Genomic DNA, 15,632 nt, shown 5'->3' with positions numbered 1-15,632 from the left:
TCAACAACGTGGTGTCTGTGTGCTGTGAGATTTTTATACACAGTGCTGAGCGTAAATGAGTGCACCCCCTTTGAAAAGTAACATTTTAAACAATTTCCAAAATGTTGTCAAGACAAAGTTTAATATAACATCTGTTTAACTTATAACGTGAAAGTAAGGTTAATAATATAAACTTAGATTACACATTTTTCAGTTTTACTCCAATTAGGGCGGTGCAAAAATGAGTACACCCCACAACAAAAACTACTCCATCTAGTACTTTGTATGGCCTCCATGATTTTTAATGACAGCACCAAGTCTTCTAGGCATGGAATGAACAAGTTGGCGACATTTTGCAACATCAATCTTTTCCCATTCTTCAACAACGACCTCTTTTAGTGACTGGATGCTGGATGGAGAGCGATGCTCAACTCGTCTCTTCAGAATTCCCCAAAGAAAATAATTTCTTTCCACTACAAAGGTGAAGGCTACAAGAAGATCAGCAAAGCTTGATTCATCAGTCAGAATACTGTCGCAAAAGTGGTACAAAAATTTAAGAAAGATGGAACTGAAACCATTTCACAGAGACGTCCAGGTCGTCCACGGAAGTGAACACCTCGACAGGAGCGTCTTCTGATGAAGGGTTGAAGAAAATCGGCATGCAAGTTCACTGCAGTTATCTAAAGAAGCAGAAAGCCAAACTGGGGTGACTATTTCCCGTGACACAATACGGCGTACGCTGCAGAGGAATGGCATGCATGGATGCCGTCCACGAAAGAAGCCTCTCCTAAAGCCCAGGCACAAAAAAGCCCGCCTAGAGTTTGCCAGGGCCCATGCTGACAAAGATGAAGACTACTGGGACTCTATACTCTGGAGTGATGAGACCAAGAGAAATGTTTTTGGAACTGTATGGCGTCACAAAGGTGAGGAATACAAAGAAAACTGCCTGGTGCCTACAGTGAAACATGGTGGTGGCAGTGTCCTTATGTGGAGCTGCGTGAGTGCTGCTGGTGTCGGGGAGCTGCATTTCATTGATGGCATCATGAACTCTCAGACGTATTGCTCTATACTGAAAGAAAAGATGCTACCATCACTCCGTGCCCTTGGTCGTCGTGCACTTTTCCAACATGACTAAACACACATCTAAGGCCGCTGTTGGATTTCTGAAGAAGAACAGGGTGAAAGTGATTCAGTGGCCAAGTACGTCTCCTGATCTGAACCCAATCGAACACCTATGGGGAATTCTGAAGAGACGAGTTGAGCATCGCTCTCCATCCAGCATCCAGTCACTAAAAGAGGTCGTTGTTGAAGAATGGAAAAAGATTGATGTTGCAAAATGTCGCCAACTTGTTCATTCCATGCCTAGAAGACTTGGTGCTGTTATTAAAAATCATGGCGGCCATACAAAGTACTAGATGGAGTACAACCCCGATTCCAAAAAAGTTGGGACAAAGTACAAATTGTAAATAAAAACTGAATGCAATGATGTGGAAGTTTCAAAATTCCATATTTTATTCAGAATAGAACATAGATGACACATCAAATGTTTAAACTGAGAAAATGTATCATTTAAAGAGAAAAATTAGATGATTTTAAATTTCATGACAACACATCTCAAAAAAGTTGGGACAAGGCCATGTTTCCCACTGTGAGACATCCCCTTTTCTCTTTACAACAGTCTGTAAACGTCTGGGGACTGAGGAGACAAGTTGCTCAAGTTTAGGGATAGGAATGTTAACCCATTCTTGTCTAATGTAGGATTCTAGTTGCTCAACTGTCTTAGGTCTTTTTTGTCGTATCTTCCGTTTTATGATGCGCCAAATGTTTTCTATGGGTGAAAGATCTGGACTGCAGGCTGGCCAGTTCAGTACCCGGACCCTTCTTCTACGCAGCCATGATGCTGTAATTGATGCAGTATGTGGTTTGGCATTGTCATGTTGGAAAATGCAAGGTCTTCCCTGAAAGAGACGTCGTCTGGATGGGAGCATATGTTGCTCTAGAACCTGGATATACCTTTCAGCATTGATGGTGTCTTTCCAGATGTGTAAGCTGCCCATGCCACACGCACTAATGCAACCCCATACCATCAGAGACGCAGGCTTCTGAACTGAGCGCTGATAACTCGGGTCGTCCTTCTACTCTTTAGTCCGAATGACACGGCGTCCCTGATTTCCATAAAGAACTTCACATTTTGATTCGTCTGACCACAGAACAGTTTTCCACTTTGCCACAGTCCATTTTAAATGAGCCTTGGCCCAGAGAAGACGTCTGCGCTTCTGGATCATGTTTAGATACGGCTTCTTCTTTGAACTATAGAGTTTTAGCTGGCAACGGCGGATGGCACGGTGAATTGTGTTCACAGATAATGTTCTCTGGAAATATTCCTGAGCCCATTTTGTGATTTCCAGTACAGAAGCATGCCTGTATGTGATGCAGTGCCGTCTAAGGGCCCGAAGATCACGGGCATCCAGTATGGTTTTCCGGCCTTGACCCTTACGCACAGAGATTCTTCCAGATTCTCTGAATCTTTTGATGATATTATGCACTGTAGATGATGATATGTTCAAACTCTTTGCAATTTTACACTGTCGAACTCCTTTCTGATATTGCTCCACTATTTGTCGGCGCAGAATTAGGGGGATTGGTGATCCTCTTCCCATCTTTACTTCTGAGAGCCGCTGCCACTCCAAGATGCTCTTTTTATACCCAGTCATGTTAATGACCTATTGCCAATTGACCTAATGAGTTGCAATTTGGTCCTCCAGCTGTTCCTTTTTTGTACCTTTAACTTTTCCAGCCTCTTATTGCCCCTGTCCCAACTTTTTTGAGATGTGTTGCTGTCATGAAATTTCAAATGAGCCAATATTTGGCATGAAATTTCAAAATGTCTCACTTTCGACGTTTGATGTGTTGTCTGTGTTCTATTGTGAATACAATATCAGTTTTTGAGATTTGTAAATTATTGTATTCAGTTTTTATTTACAATTTGTACTTTTGTCCCAACTTTTTTGGAATCGGGGTTGTAGTTTTTGTTGTGGGGTGTACTCATTTTTGCAGCACCCTAATTTGAGTAAAACTGAAAAATGTGTAATCTAAGTTATATTATTAACCTTACTTTCACGTTATAAGTTAAACAGATGTTATATTAAACTTGTCAACATTTTGGAAATTGTTTGTGTTCATTGAGATTGTTGAGTAAGATTCTGCTTTGGATCATGTCTTTATGAGTTGAGTGATGCATAAAATCAACACAGAAAATGCATGATGATGTATTTGTGTGTAACAGTATAGTTCGTTAAGATGGCCATGTCACAATTATTCAACCCCTGTATAATATTATTGTTTTTAATGCTTTCTGACTCTTTTTATGGCCTAAAGTGGAGTTGAAACATAATTAAGCCTTTGGGAACTCCTATAACGGTCCTTCATTTGCTTCCACTGTGATACATATATAAACCCTATCCATGAAAGTGTTCAAGGTCTGTTGCAATCATGGGAAAGACAAAGGAGCGTCCACAAAAGCTGAGAGAGGAGATTATTTCATCACACCTCAAGGGCCTTGGGTATAAGAAGATTTCCAAAAAATTTAAAGTTCCAAGAGACACCATTGGGAGCATTATAATGCAGTTTAAAACTTCTGGAACAGCTGCAAACCTGCCTGGCCGTGAAAGAAAGCCCAAAATTTCTTCAAGGGCCCTTAGCCACTTAGGACAATGAAGGAAAGCCCCCCATGTGAGTGCAAGACGTCTATAGAGGATGTGCAGTCACGTGACCCGTCCGTGTGTAGTCCGCCATATTGGACGGCTTCAGGATTGTTTACCTTGCATGAGCGTAATGGATCCAGGGTAGCCTGGCAAGCCAGACTAAATGTGAATATTTAGTCTGGCCTCGCTCGTAGACATTTCCGAAGGGTGTGGGAGGAACAACCCGCTGTCTTTTCTCTGTGCGTATAGGCCAACGCTCTGACCAATCAGCGCAACTGTGACGTAGTCAGAGCGACAGAAAGCAGTGGGGGAGGCCTTGAAATAAATAATTTTTCAAAATGCGTATTAATTAATAAACAGGTTCTAGATATTAAGAAGTTTGGAGATGATGACCACAAGTTTGGAGTCTGTACCACATACATAACATACAGTCATTTTTTTTCCCCAAGTGTTTTTCAAGGGTTTGCTTAAACTGTTTTTGAGAGTTTTTATTTAGTGGTGTTTGGTGAAATAATTTCCCTTAAATTTAAAGTAATGGGAAAATAAGAAACAATCAAAAAGTAATGTTTCAAAGCTGTTTATTAATTCTTCGTACTGCACAAACTAGCCCCATCCTTTTGGCTACGAGCGGAGCCAGCTGGTAGATCAGACTTTTGCCATAGCCGGTCGGCAAAACAGCGAAAACGTCCTTCTTGAAAAGGAATGAGCGGAGAGCCTCTTCCTGCTCATGTTTCAATGAAAACTCCAAGTCTAATTCTTCTAAAACTGATTCCAAAGCGGAGTCAAACGCGCGCTGTTCGCTAACCGTAGCCATCTTTCCTGTTGCGCTTTCTCCAGCGTCGCGCAGCTTTGTCGTCACTCCTGCAAAAGCCCGCCCAAAGAATCCAAACAAAAACCTTGCGTTGTGATTGGCGGGCACGATTTGATGCCCGGGGTGTTGTTGTTGATATGGTGCGAGGCTAGACCCACTCGCAGGCAAAAATATTTTTGGCCGCTAGGCGGGTGGGTCTAGTTTACTAGGCTATAGGCCTATAAGAAATTAATATAATTTAAAGACACAGCGTGCTGGTGTCCCGCCCCCTACTTTGAGTGGATTTGAGCATAAATATCTACAGCTCACGTTCAGGGGTGCGTTTCCCAAACAACCAACCAAGTTCGCATTAAACCAATATGGTACGATGCAAGTTTGAACTAACTAACATCCAAAAAACGACTGTTTCCCAAAGCTGTAGTACCAACTTGGTCTGAACCAAGTTGATTTGAACCAACACAGTTCAAACCACGATGTTTTCAGATGGTCTCGTTTATTGTCGGAATTCAGAGAAACAACCCGAAGTTGGCTGACAGTGCGAACGGCATTTCACCGTTAAATGACTGTTAAGCCAAATTTGGTGCGTCCATAATCTTCCCCTGATGCTTGCAACTTGGTGTAGATGTTCATTTAGACTAATATAAAATTGCAATACCCCTCATTTGGAAATCACATGTAAACAAAAGGCATCTCCATAAATTAAAGCATCATATACTAGTTTTGGCTATAAGGCTATTTGCCCTGATTAAAAATAGCTAAGCAAACTGCTGTGAGATGGCACAGATAACGTTATGTAGATCTACATGTTGTGTATTTATAGGTGGCATTGTTAGGTTTATTGTAAGTTTATTGTTTAGACTTTGACATTCTGCTGACACATTCCAAGTTGAGCGCTGCATGCGCTCATGATTGACAGCTCTCGCTTTGCGCACTCGCACTCCCACTTCCGAGTCTGCGGCGTTATGATTCCAACCGCGATTTCATTCTCCTCTCATATGAAGTGCTGCGCAACCACAACCAGCTCCTCAGATTATACACGGTCTATTTCTCGCTTTAAATTGAACAATCTGTGCGATACACTGTCAAACAACTGAGATATTTAAACATCGAAACATTCCGTCCGCCATGTTGAATGCTGTTGACACCTTCAGACAAAGTTGGTTAGGTGAAACTAAGCACTGAGAGGTGCTCTTCTGTCGTGATCGGAGATCTCAAACACGGAAGAGCGGAAAGGAATCGGAAACGTACGCTAGATTGGACCACATCCGCAAATTTAGGCATCTTAAAATGTTTTTATTAATGCCAAATAAAATATCCAGCACAAATTATATACGATAGACACAAATTAATAATTTATAAATTTTATTTTAAACACGTTTTTAGTTAGCGGGACTGCAGCTCATCACCTCTCCCGCCCGCTCCCGCATTGTGCACTCCCCCTCCCGCCCGCAATGAGCTTTCAAAATTTGTCCCGCGCCGCACTGCTTTGCGTCGGGTCCCGCGGGACTCCCGCGGGAGTGCAGGGCTCTAACGTAAACCAACCAAACTCCAAAGTGTCCTGGGCTCTCACGATTTAAAGACAGCTAAGCAATTCCTTAGTAACACTGTGCTCTTCCTTATGTAGAAAATAAAATAGACAAATTAACTGCATAATGTTTACAACCTGTCGAGAGGTAATGTGCACACTATTTTGAGACCACCCCATAAAACATTTTTAAGCAAAGTGCCAAATTCTGAATTGTATGGTCCAACTTGAACACCACAATAAAAAAAGAAAAGAAAACCAAAATCAAAGTATCCAAGACAGTGAAAATGTTTTGATTGCCTATCAGTGACCTCTCAAAGCTCTAGTCTAGGCTACAGCTAACAACCCAGGAGCTAGGCTATTGACACTTGCCACTCACGTGACCTTCGTAAACGCGACCGCCATTTTGGACATGAAGTGGACTCTCAAGATCCTGACGTTGGTGAAACTTCTCAAGGCTGGTTTCTGCCCGTCGTTTTTGTGGAGACGTCAGATACTTGAACACACTGGGCACGTAGTCCGGAGATAAGGGGTTGTTGCTTTTCTTGCCTGCAATAACAGTAACGACACATTAGCAACGCCGTACAGAAATAACGGTTTATGGCACAGACCCTTTCGGTTCTCGCTCATCTAGCTGCTACAATGACTGCTTAGACTGCAACAATAATACCTAACACACATTTCAGTATCCGTCGTAAAGACGTGAAACTCGTCGAGTGACGAGTGTGTTCATTGATAAGCTAACACAATCTAAAAGTAGACATACCATCACACTGCCCTGGCGCTGTGTACAGTTTACCTTCTGTGGTTTGTGCACTCACTATTTGCCATTACTTTCTCCAACCGTTGTTACAGATTACAGGGAACGGCCTGGATTTAAGAGACAAATACATGTTCCTCTTGTTTTGAACACTTATTTGTAGGACATTACCTCTGATCTGTCCTACAGTCTACCAACAGCAAAGGAACACAACGTTAGCTAATAGCTACTACAGAAGAACAAAGAGGTTACGATGGGTTATTTTAGCCTATTTGGTTACACACTCACCGCCACAAAATGTTAACAGCAATGTAATGCCTTTTCTGGCTAATTTTATTCGTCTTACCTCCAACAAAGTGGTCACTACACAAGCGTTGGTATGCCGAGGGCTGCCAGTCTTTCCTGTTAATGGCCGCTATCCATCTTCTCCATCGGTCAGCATCTGTCGGGATCCGATAAAATGATAAATCTTGCCTTGTGTGGTGTTGGTTACTACATCCAGGTGCACAACAATATAATGGCATGATGGAAGTCTTGCTGAAAGTAAAAACTTTCTTTGATGGCTATATTCCTTTCGATGCTTCTCCGTCGTTCCTCGTTGTTGGCTGTGGTAGACGACTGGTAGTTCATGTCCAAAATGGCAGCCGCATTTGTCGTGACGTCACGTGGGATGGGCCAATACATGAATTAGGATTTTTTCATAAGAGACCAGTTGCAACTAAAACCATGCACTCGTATTATTTCTGACTGTCGTTCTGATAAAACAGATTTGTAAACGTGAGGTGATTCATTTCATTTAGGCTACTTCACTTGAAACGTTAGTGATCAGTATGGATGCTAGGCGGCCAAAAGAATTGATAATGAAGGCACGTTTTACTCAACAGTGGAAGGTTTTAACCAAACAGTAGAGATAACGTCTGGGATACACAGGTAAATGCACATATATCTGCTGACCACCACATGCTTCTGCAGATTTGATGTGGAAGTTTTGTAGACTGATAGCTCTGTGCGGCGGGGCAGGCACATTTTGCATTGCATTATGTTATTGCCTTGTTTGCGTTTGAATGCAAAGTACTGGCTGAGATACGGCCAAGGATTTCCCTCGCTGTCCGGTGCATCTGTTCCACGGGAATTCTCTTCTTGGCAATCCTCAACCTCCTCCATGACCTCCTCTATCTCTTGCTCGGCTCCCTTGGCACCAGCCATCATCCAACCATACATGTAGGCTAATATGGATATTCCACGCGCGCCTGCGCCAGTTTCCTTTCAGTTTAGGCCAATTTTTTTTTTTTTTTTTCCCCTGCATTTTAATTTTTTTTTACTCAGTAACGGGCGGTTTTCAAATGTAGCGAAGTAAAATACTTGATTCAAAATGTACTTGAGTAAAAGTCAAATTACCCATTTCAAAAACTACTTAAATTACACAAAAAATCTACTTAATTACAGTAACGTGAGTAAATGTAATTCGTTACTTTCCACCTCTGCTGAGGAGGAAGAAATAAAAAGACATTTCAGGAGAAAGCTAAAAACCTGTAGCTGTTGCTAACGCCGAGCAAAAACATGGCTGAATCCTGAATAACTGACTCAATTTTGTATAAATAGGGGACTACATAGGCGGCAAAATGTAGTTTTTTTTTTTTTTTTTTTCCCCTTGCCATGGAAGTGCACTTGTATACCGAGGAGGAAGCCATTTGCGTTACAGCCGTGAATGAGGATTCAAAATGGCGGCTCGGCTCGGTTTTCCCTTTCGGGTGCTCTCGTTTTCTGTTAGAATTTGGTAAAGAGAAAAATTATTTACTAGCTTCAGGTCGGGCCGTATGGTGAAGTACCGTGACCTTGGCCCTCACTTTCAAGACCTCGGTCACGGTATTTCACGATACGGACCTCCCAGCTGGTAAGTAACACATGTATTTCGGTTATTTCTTTAACAAGATCCAAATCAGCCATGAAATGTTGTAACAAAAGGATTATACCGTCCTTCCTGTTCATGTTTTTCTTTCTTGTTCCCTGTAATTCTTTAACACTTGAGGCCTCTGCATGCTCTTGCGACAAGGCTTTCGCAGAGAGCTTTTCGCAGACAGTTGTAATTTATCGTTGAGTGGGAAGTAATAGGCGTGCGCGATGTTATTCACCGCCACAACGCAAGGGGGCGCGAAGTCGCAAAATCACTAGGAGTAGTTGGTGGGTGTGGTTAGTGGAGTGTTTATCCTCCGGTTACTTATAATGACTAGAACTGGAGTCGTATAGATGTCCGTACTTCCTCAATCAACTGCTCTTCGTGCTGCTCCATCTTCGCTCGTGTTTTTAAAAATGGCGGTCGTGAAAACAAACCAAACTGGGAAAGTAGGGAAGCGGAAGTGCGTGTACAGCGGATGTAGAGTGGACCAATCAGAGCCCTCTTGTCTGCGACGCTGTCTGCGAGGCTTCTGCGGTGGTCACAATTTTTGGGAGGTGCGCGCAGAGCGTCTGCGAAGGTGGGGGGGCTACGCAAACGCCATCTGCGACGCCATCTGCAAGGACTGGGTTGTCAGCATAAATTGGCCTTTAGCGCACGTTATGCCAGAGGGTTCCTCTTGTAGCCTGCAGTAGCATTTTTCCACCAGAGAGGGCGCATTTTAAAATGGAATCCGTGTAACTAACTTTCTTTTCCAGTGATATTCAGCAGTGAACGTTTCAGCTCTTTGGAGATTTTCGCACACTGTGTGAAGACTGTAAAAGCTCCTGTGTTATAAGGTTCTAAATTGTCATCATGTACTATTTCAAATGCAAGTTTACAGCACACTGTATACAAATCTCAAAGTTATTAGAACTTGTCTATAGAGATCTTGCAGTCACGTGACCGGAAAGTACGCAACCGCCATCGTGTCGGTCAAAAACACCGCTGAATACTGCTGCACTCGTGAACAGAATGGATCAATTTCAACTGACGGACTACACGGCTCATTTTTCTAATGAACAGATAACTAGGTATATGTCTAAAATAAACGATCTACAGATTTGTGACCCTTATGGCTTTCCGGACGGAGTTTTCAAGACCGGATTTTGAACTGCCAGCGGAATACCCGGACGTGTATGATTACCGCATCAACTTTCCCTCGCTGTTCAGTGGTGAAGCACTGCGTGCTTATAAATCTCTGGACAGTTATCTTTACAGAAATTCAGGATTTGTCAGCGACTCAGATGTGGCATCTTGTAAACAAAAAAATGATCCTCACTGGATGGGTAAGTCACTTAAGTATTGAGTATAGCACTGACCAGCCGATTATAGAATAAGGTAATTCCAAATCGTCCGTGTTGTTTACATGGATCTGGCGTTGGAGAGGTAGAGGCTTGGCAGTGGAGATTTGAGTGGCTGTTTTCTGAGCTTAGTCAACAGGCCGGCTCTGCCTGCGGCCTCGCTTTTGCTTCCGCTCCCGGCGCCGCCTCATTCGCTTTGCTTCCGATAACAATCCACGGAGACCCCGCTGGTCTCGCAATCTGGTCTCGTCCGGAATGTTTTTTTTCTCGTCCGGAATGTTGTGCATGCGATGGAAATCGCTACAAACCGTCATTTTCTGCTGGAAACCAATGTCCAGTAAGTCCATACGGTTGTAGTGGATATTGAAGTCCGGTACAGACGAACAACACGCAAAAATACACACAAAAAACATAAAAAACGTGCACAGGTAGGGAGAGCTTGTAGCCGCAGCCGTTGTAGTAGAATTGTATATAGTAGGGTTTTCCAGAAGAAAAGGTAGAAGTAGAAGGCGTAATATGGCGTTTGACCGACACGATGGCGTCTGTCACAATCTGGATCGGCTGTGACGTCACATGCAAGATCTCTATACATCGTGAAAACGAATGGACATGGGATGGCAATGTTATAATACGTTCACAGGTTAGTTTTGCGTCCTCTTTTTGTTAACTTTTCACTTAGATTGTCCGTTACTACGGTTTAGGTCGGAACATAGCGGTCACCAGCGTTAAGGGGGCTTACATAGTCGACGCATTCCCGATGCGCTCGTGGCCACAAGGCTACGCATCGCAACGTTTCGTTTCGAGATGAATTCTGCAACTCCGATGCAGTTGAAATGCTATTCGTTTTTCCTTTCGCTAAATGAAGCAACACATCACAGATTACAACTATCATGAGAGCAAATATACGACTTTAGGACATTGAAGCCTTACCTGTAGGCTATCTCTGCTGACTCCTGAATCGTTTGTTGGCTTGGGTCTTTTGCACGCCGCGTTCTACGTAGCTGTCGTGCCTGACTTTAAATCGGCGCGACCAAATAAGAAAATCGGCCGATGCCGATTCATTAAAAAATGGCAAAAATCGGCTGATTAAATCGACCGGCCGATAGATCGGTCGACCTCTCGTCACTTTGCAGCGTTCCCTTCCCACGACACCCACAGTGTTGCCGCTACACTAATATAAAAAGACTTCTCAAGCTTGAAAATGTGGTCTCTTTGTTTAATTTTCGCAGCCGTTGTAGTAGAATTGTATATAGTAGGGTTTTCCAGAAGAAAAGGTAGAAGTAAAAGCAGAAGTAGAACCAGAAGTAGAAGGCGGAATATGGCGTTTGACCTACAAGATGGCGTCTGTCACAATCTGGATCAGCTGTGACGTCACATGCAAGATCTCTATAAGCCCTTACAAATCAACAGCGCGGTGTCTGTGCGCTCTGGAGTGCTGAGGTTTTAGATTTAAAACCTCAACACACGCGCGCACTTCCTGTGAGTGATTCACCTTCCTTGGCACTTTCGAGACCTCACCAGCGCTGTATCTGTGCTTCCTTTAATGTTGCTGAACCTGTGGAACTGTCATAAGGGCTGATTCTATCAAAGACGCAGGATATCGAACAGTTGATGGTAGACGCGCCCGAGAGCAAACTACCATAACTGATGGAATAACAAAAAGACAATTACAATTAGGCTAAATTATTAGAACAGTAAAATTTGCATAAATTTTCTCTCCCTCTCTCAGAACCTGGCTCTCTGCACAGCGTCCCTGATGTACATCCTGAGTCGTGACCGTTTGAACATGGACCTGGACCGGGCCTGTCTCGAGCTGATGATCCGCCTGCTGGAGCTCGAGCAGGACAAAACAGCAGACAGCCAGCTCTCAGCCAAAGAGATGAGCAAAGTGAAAGAGCGGATCCGCAAGCTCTGCGAGACCGTGCACAACAAGCACCTCGACCTGGAGAACATCACGGTACCAAGGCTGCTTGCGTTCACTTGGGAGCTGGTTTATTGACTGACTTTTTGCTCGCTTTCAGCTCAATTAAGTCGTTTGGTTGTGTTCCCCTGTGTGTGTGTACAGACGGGGCATCTGGCCATGGAAACGCTGTTATCTCTAACGTCAAAAAGAGCAGGAGACTGGTTCAAAGAGGAGCTCCGGTTACTGGGAGGACTGGACCACATTGTAGATAAAGGTCAGTGTGGTGCTGGCTTCGCATTTCTTTTCAGTAACATATATCGAGGTGGCACGATCCTAGAACCACGAGTATCAGCCGACACCTCCCTCCAAAATACAGTGAACTTTTAGATTTTTATTTCAGCTGAAGCTTTTAAATCATGTTCAGAGCCTAATCTAGGGCGCGTAATACGTGTTTTTTTTTTTTTTTTATCTGTCTGTCGCACATCCACTTTTTGGGCACGAGAGTGATATCTATGCGTGTCTATTCATTTTGTCGCGCATTTAGAAGTAGAGAGCGTGTAGTCGCGTTTTACTGAATCTTGTGCGTATCAGTTTGTCAGCACCAGCTAGCAAGCACTGCGGTAAATATAGCGTTGTTTACACGCCAATCGGAAAGGACCGAAGTATTCCGAATGGTTTATTTAGCGGGTAAAACAGTTTTGTGAACTATTATATCATTGGTCACTGAACCGGAAGACAGTGTATCTCAACCAATCGTGTGAAGTGTTTTAAAAATACCCAAACGCACATGGCATATCGTTCTGTCTCATCCAAACATAACGATGTCAAAAGCAGGGCTTTGAACCGGTTCAAGGAACGAAAACGAAAACCGGGAACTTTTTCTATTTCACATGGAACAGAAACGAAACCAGAAACTTTATTATTTTTTATGTTCCGGAACAGAAACGCTTATTAAAAATAATGGTAACCGGTTAATACCGGTTTTTATTTCGTTCCTCAGAGTTTCCATAGCCTACAAATAAAATAGCCATTCTTCTCCTGCGCAAGTTTCTATGACCCGCTGGGGTTCACTTCCTGTGTGACGTTCGCTGACTGAATGGAGAGAGCGGGAAGGTGGACTGCTATCACGTCTCCATGTGATGATAAGTGAATTACTGAGTGTCTGAGCAAAGAAGAGCCTGAACATTGCAACCTCCCTATTGGCCGTTTGTAAAAATGTATCAGTTGTTGCCCCTCCCACGGGAATCATCGCGGGCTCGAGAGACGAGACCTGATGAGTTAGTTCGTTGGTAGCAGAACAAAATGTCTGGACACAAATCGGGTTTTCAGAAAAGGAAAGAAAATAAACGGAGGGTTGAAAATACAAAAAAGGAGGCAGAAAATGCAAAACGAGTTTTAAGGTAGGACAAATGGTTACTTTTCTGAGGCAGCCCGCCATGGCTGCAGGCTGTCAGTTGTCATTGAATGGTTACTTTTCTGAGGCAGCCCGCCGTGGCTGCCTGCAGGCTTATTTATTATAGCCCCTTTAGCAGTGCTCGAAACTAACGGTGTCCCGATGTCCCGGGGACCATAAAAAATGTCATCGGGACACAAAATTATCATATCTGGGACAATCCCGGGACAATGGAAAAAAATAGATCTAGAAAAAAAAGTTCTACATTAATATTATTTACAAAGTTGTAACACATACGTAGACATTCACCTAATTTGTCAATTTTAATTTTAAAACGTTAACAGCGAAAAATACATAGTAGCTACACTTTCGATGCACCTGCATCCGTAGGCTACAGAGCAGCGCATTCTGTTCTAGAATCTTCGGCCGGAGTCCGCATTATATGGACTTGGAATGGAATTGCTACCGCACACGCTGCGCCGACTCTTGCCAGGACAAAAATGCTGAAGTGGTTGAAGCGGACCGACCGCGGGGAAGAAACTGAAAGCCCAGACATAACGTCTCCGGGACCTTCAGGATCCAAAGTGTTATCGCCTGGTCTGCAGGCAACACGAGCAACTTAATGAACACTGTTAGACACGTTATAAAATACAACAGGAATGATGTGGATGATATTGACAGAAGATACCGTTCAACAGAATAAGTGAGTTTTCTTGGTGTCTTTCTAGTTCAGAAAGTTTAGTCAGTCAGCAGCACAACTAGGCTAGGACCTGGCACTATGTTGATGTTGCTAACATTTGCACCCACGTTTCGGCAGTGAAAGTTCATAAAATGGATAACGGAAAGTTCATAAAAATTGATAACGGAAAGTTCATAAAAATGGATAACGGAAATGGATAACGGTAATGGTGAAAATTATAAGTTGGCCTTATAAGTGCCAACAGATATTCAAGGTATAAATAGATGAAATGAACATAAAAAGGGTCTTATTTTCAACTAAAGTGTACTGCAGATGTAGGGAGTTGAAACATTTTCTGAATGAGCTAGTTGGCCCCTTTAAATAAACGGGTATCTATTCATACAGTGAGATCGCCAAAGTTTAATAAACTGAAAATGCAATAACCGTAATTTTGAAGTAGATGATGTATAGGACATGTGTCGCTTGTGACTTATTGTAAAAATGATATAAAGGGTTCAAAATCGCATAGTTACAAATATAATAGTAACTTCATATGATAATATTAACCACTGGTTATTTCAGAGAGGAAAAAAATGGGGACACTATTGCTTCCATTCGGGACAATACAACACAGAATTCGGGACCACTGGGGGACACAAAGAAAAAAAGTTAATTTCGAGCCCTGCCCTTTAGTTAAAATAGTTGATATAAAATGTTTATAGTTATGTGATGGTTGTCCTGATTTAGACTGGTTTTTTTTGGGGGGGGGGGTTTGCGCGATGTTGCACCCGGGTCCAGATTAGGGCAGAACCGGCCCTGGCTACATTTCAGGTGTAGTTTGTTTTATGTATGTATGTACTTGCATAGATGTGTACTTGGTCTTCCAATATGGCGCCTAACAAAATCTCGCGGCGCGGTGACGTCATGCGGTAGCCCTCTATAGGGCCTGACTCGCCTTTGGTAACACACTAAACGAATTCTCTTTCATTTTTGGCACTTTTTCTGTTTGTGTAGATGGGAAGACATACTGAGAATCCAAATCGCCAACATTTGAAATAATAATTGTTTTGAATTATTTCTTGTCTTATTTAATGAAGGTTGTAATAGAATTAGCCTACATTTGGCTTAAGCTGGATGAGACAGAGACATAACTTTATAGCCATTTGTTAAACAGCTGACAGGGAACGTAATTAACCGTTCCGGGAACGAAATTTTTTTGTTCTAACCGGTTCGGGAACGTCTATTTAATGGTGGAACCCAAAACCGGAAACGTTAAAATTCCGTTTCTGTTCGGAACGAACCAATAGGAAAAAAATTCTGGTTCAAAGCCCTGGTCAAAACGCGTGGTCACGTTGAAAGACGTTTGGACGAAAAAAGGAAACAAAACGAAGACACAGAAGTGAGTATTATGTTATTAATCATATTCAAATAGTAAAGGTGCTTAATTGATATACAAGTTTGTGTACAAATATGATCTTAGAGTAATTATATGACAGTGTGAAGACATAGTCATTTGATTCTGATTGATAATGGTTTTTGAAGTTTGAATTTGATAATATTTTCCTAATGCCAATATACAATTAGTTTGATAATGTTTGGTATTATGTAAGTTTTATTTAAAAATATTATGAACTATAGACC

At 42.6% G+C, this 15,632-nt stretch overlaps 1 protein-coding gene across 3 annotated transcripts in view; it reads left to right on the top strand.

Annotated features, from left to right (window-relative positions):
- waplb (WAPL cohesin release factor b) overlaps positions 1 to 15,632 on the top strand; it is a 70,635-nt gene that overhangs the window by 31,995 nt on the left and 23,008 nt on the right. For all 3 annotated transcript variants that reach the window (XM_060939254.1, XM_060939255.1, XM_060939253.1), the window contains exons 10-11: positions 11,746 to 11,973; positions 12,082 to 12,193. In XM_060939254.1, coding sequence (XP_060795237.1) covers positions 11,746 to 11,973; positions 12,082 to 12,193 — 340 coding nt within the window. The remainder of the gene's footprint in view (positions 1 to 11,745; positions 11,974 to 12,081; positions 12,194 to 15,632) is intronic.

Source organism: Neoarius graeffei, chromosome 14 (assembly GCF_027579695.1).
Source record: "Neoarius graeffei isolate fNeoGra1 chromosome 14, fNeoGra1.pri, whole genome shotgun sequence".
NCBI classification, from domain to species: Eukaryota; Metazoa; Chordata; class Actinopteri; order Siluriformes; family Ariidae; genus Neoarius; species Neoarius graeffei.
The sequence above is the reverse complement of the archived record's forward strand: the minus strand, read 5'-3'. Positions and strand labels throughout refer to the sequence as shown.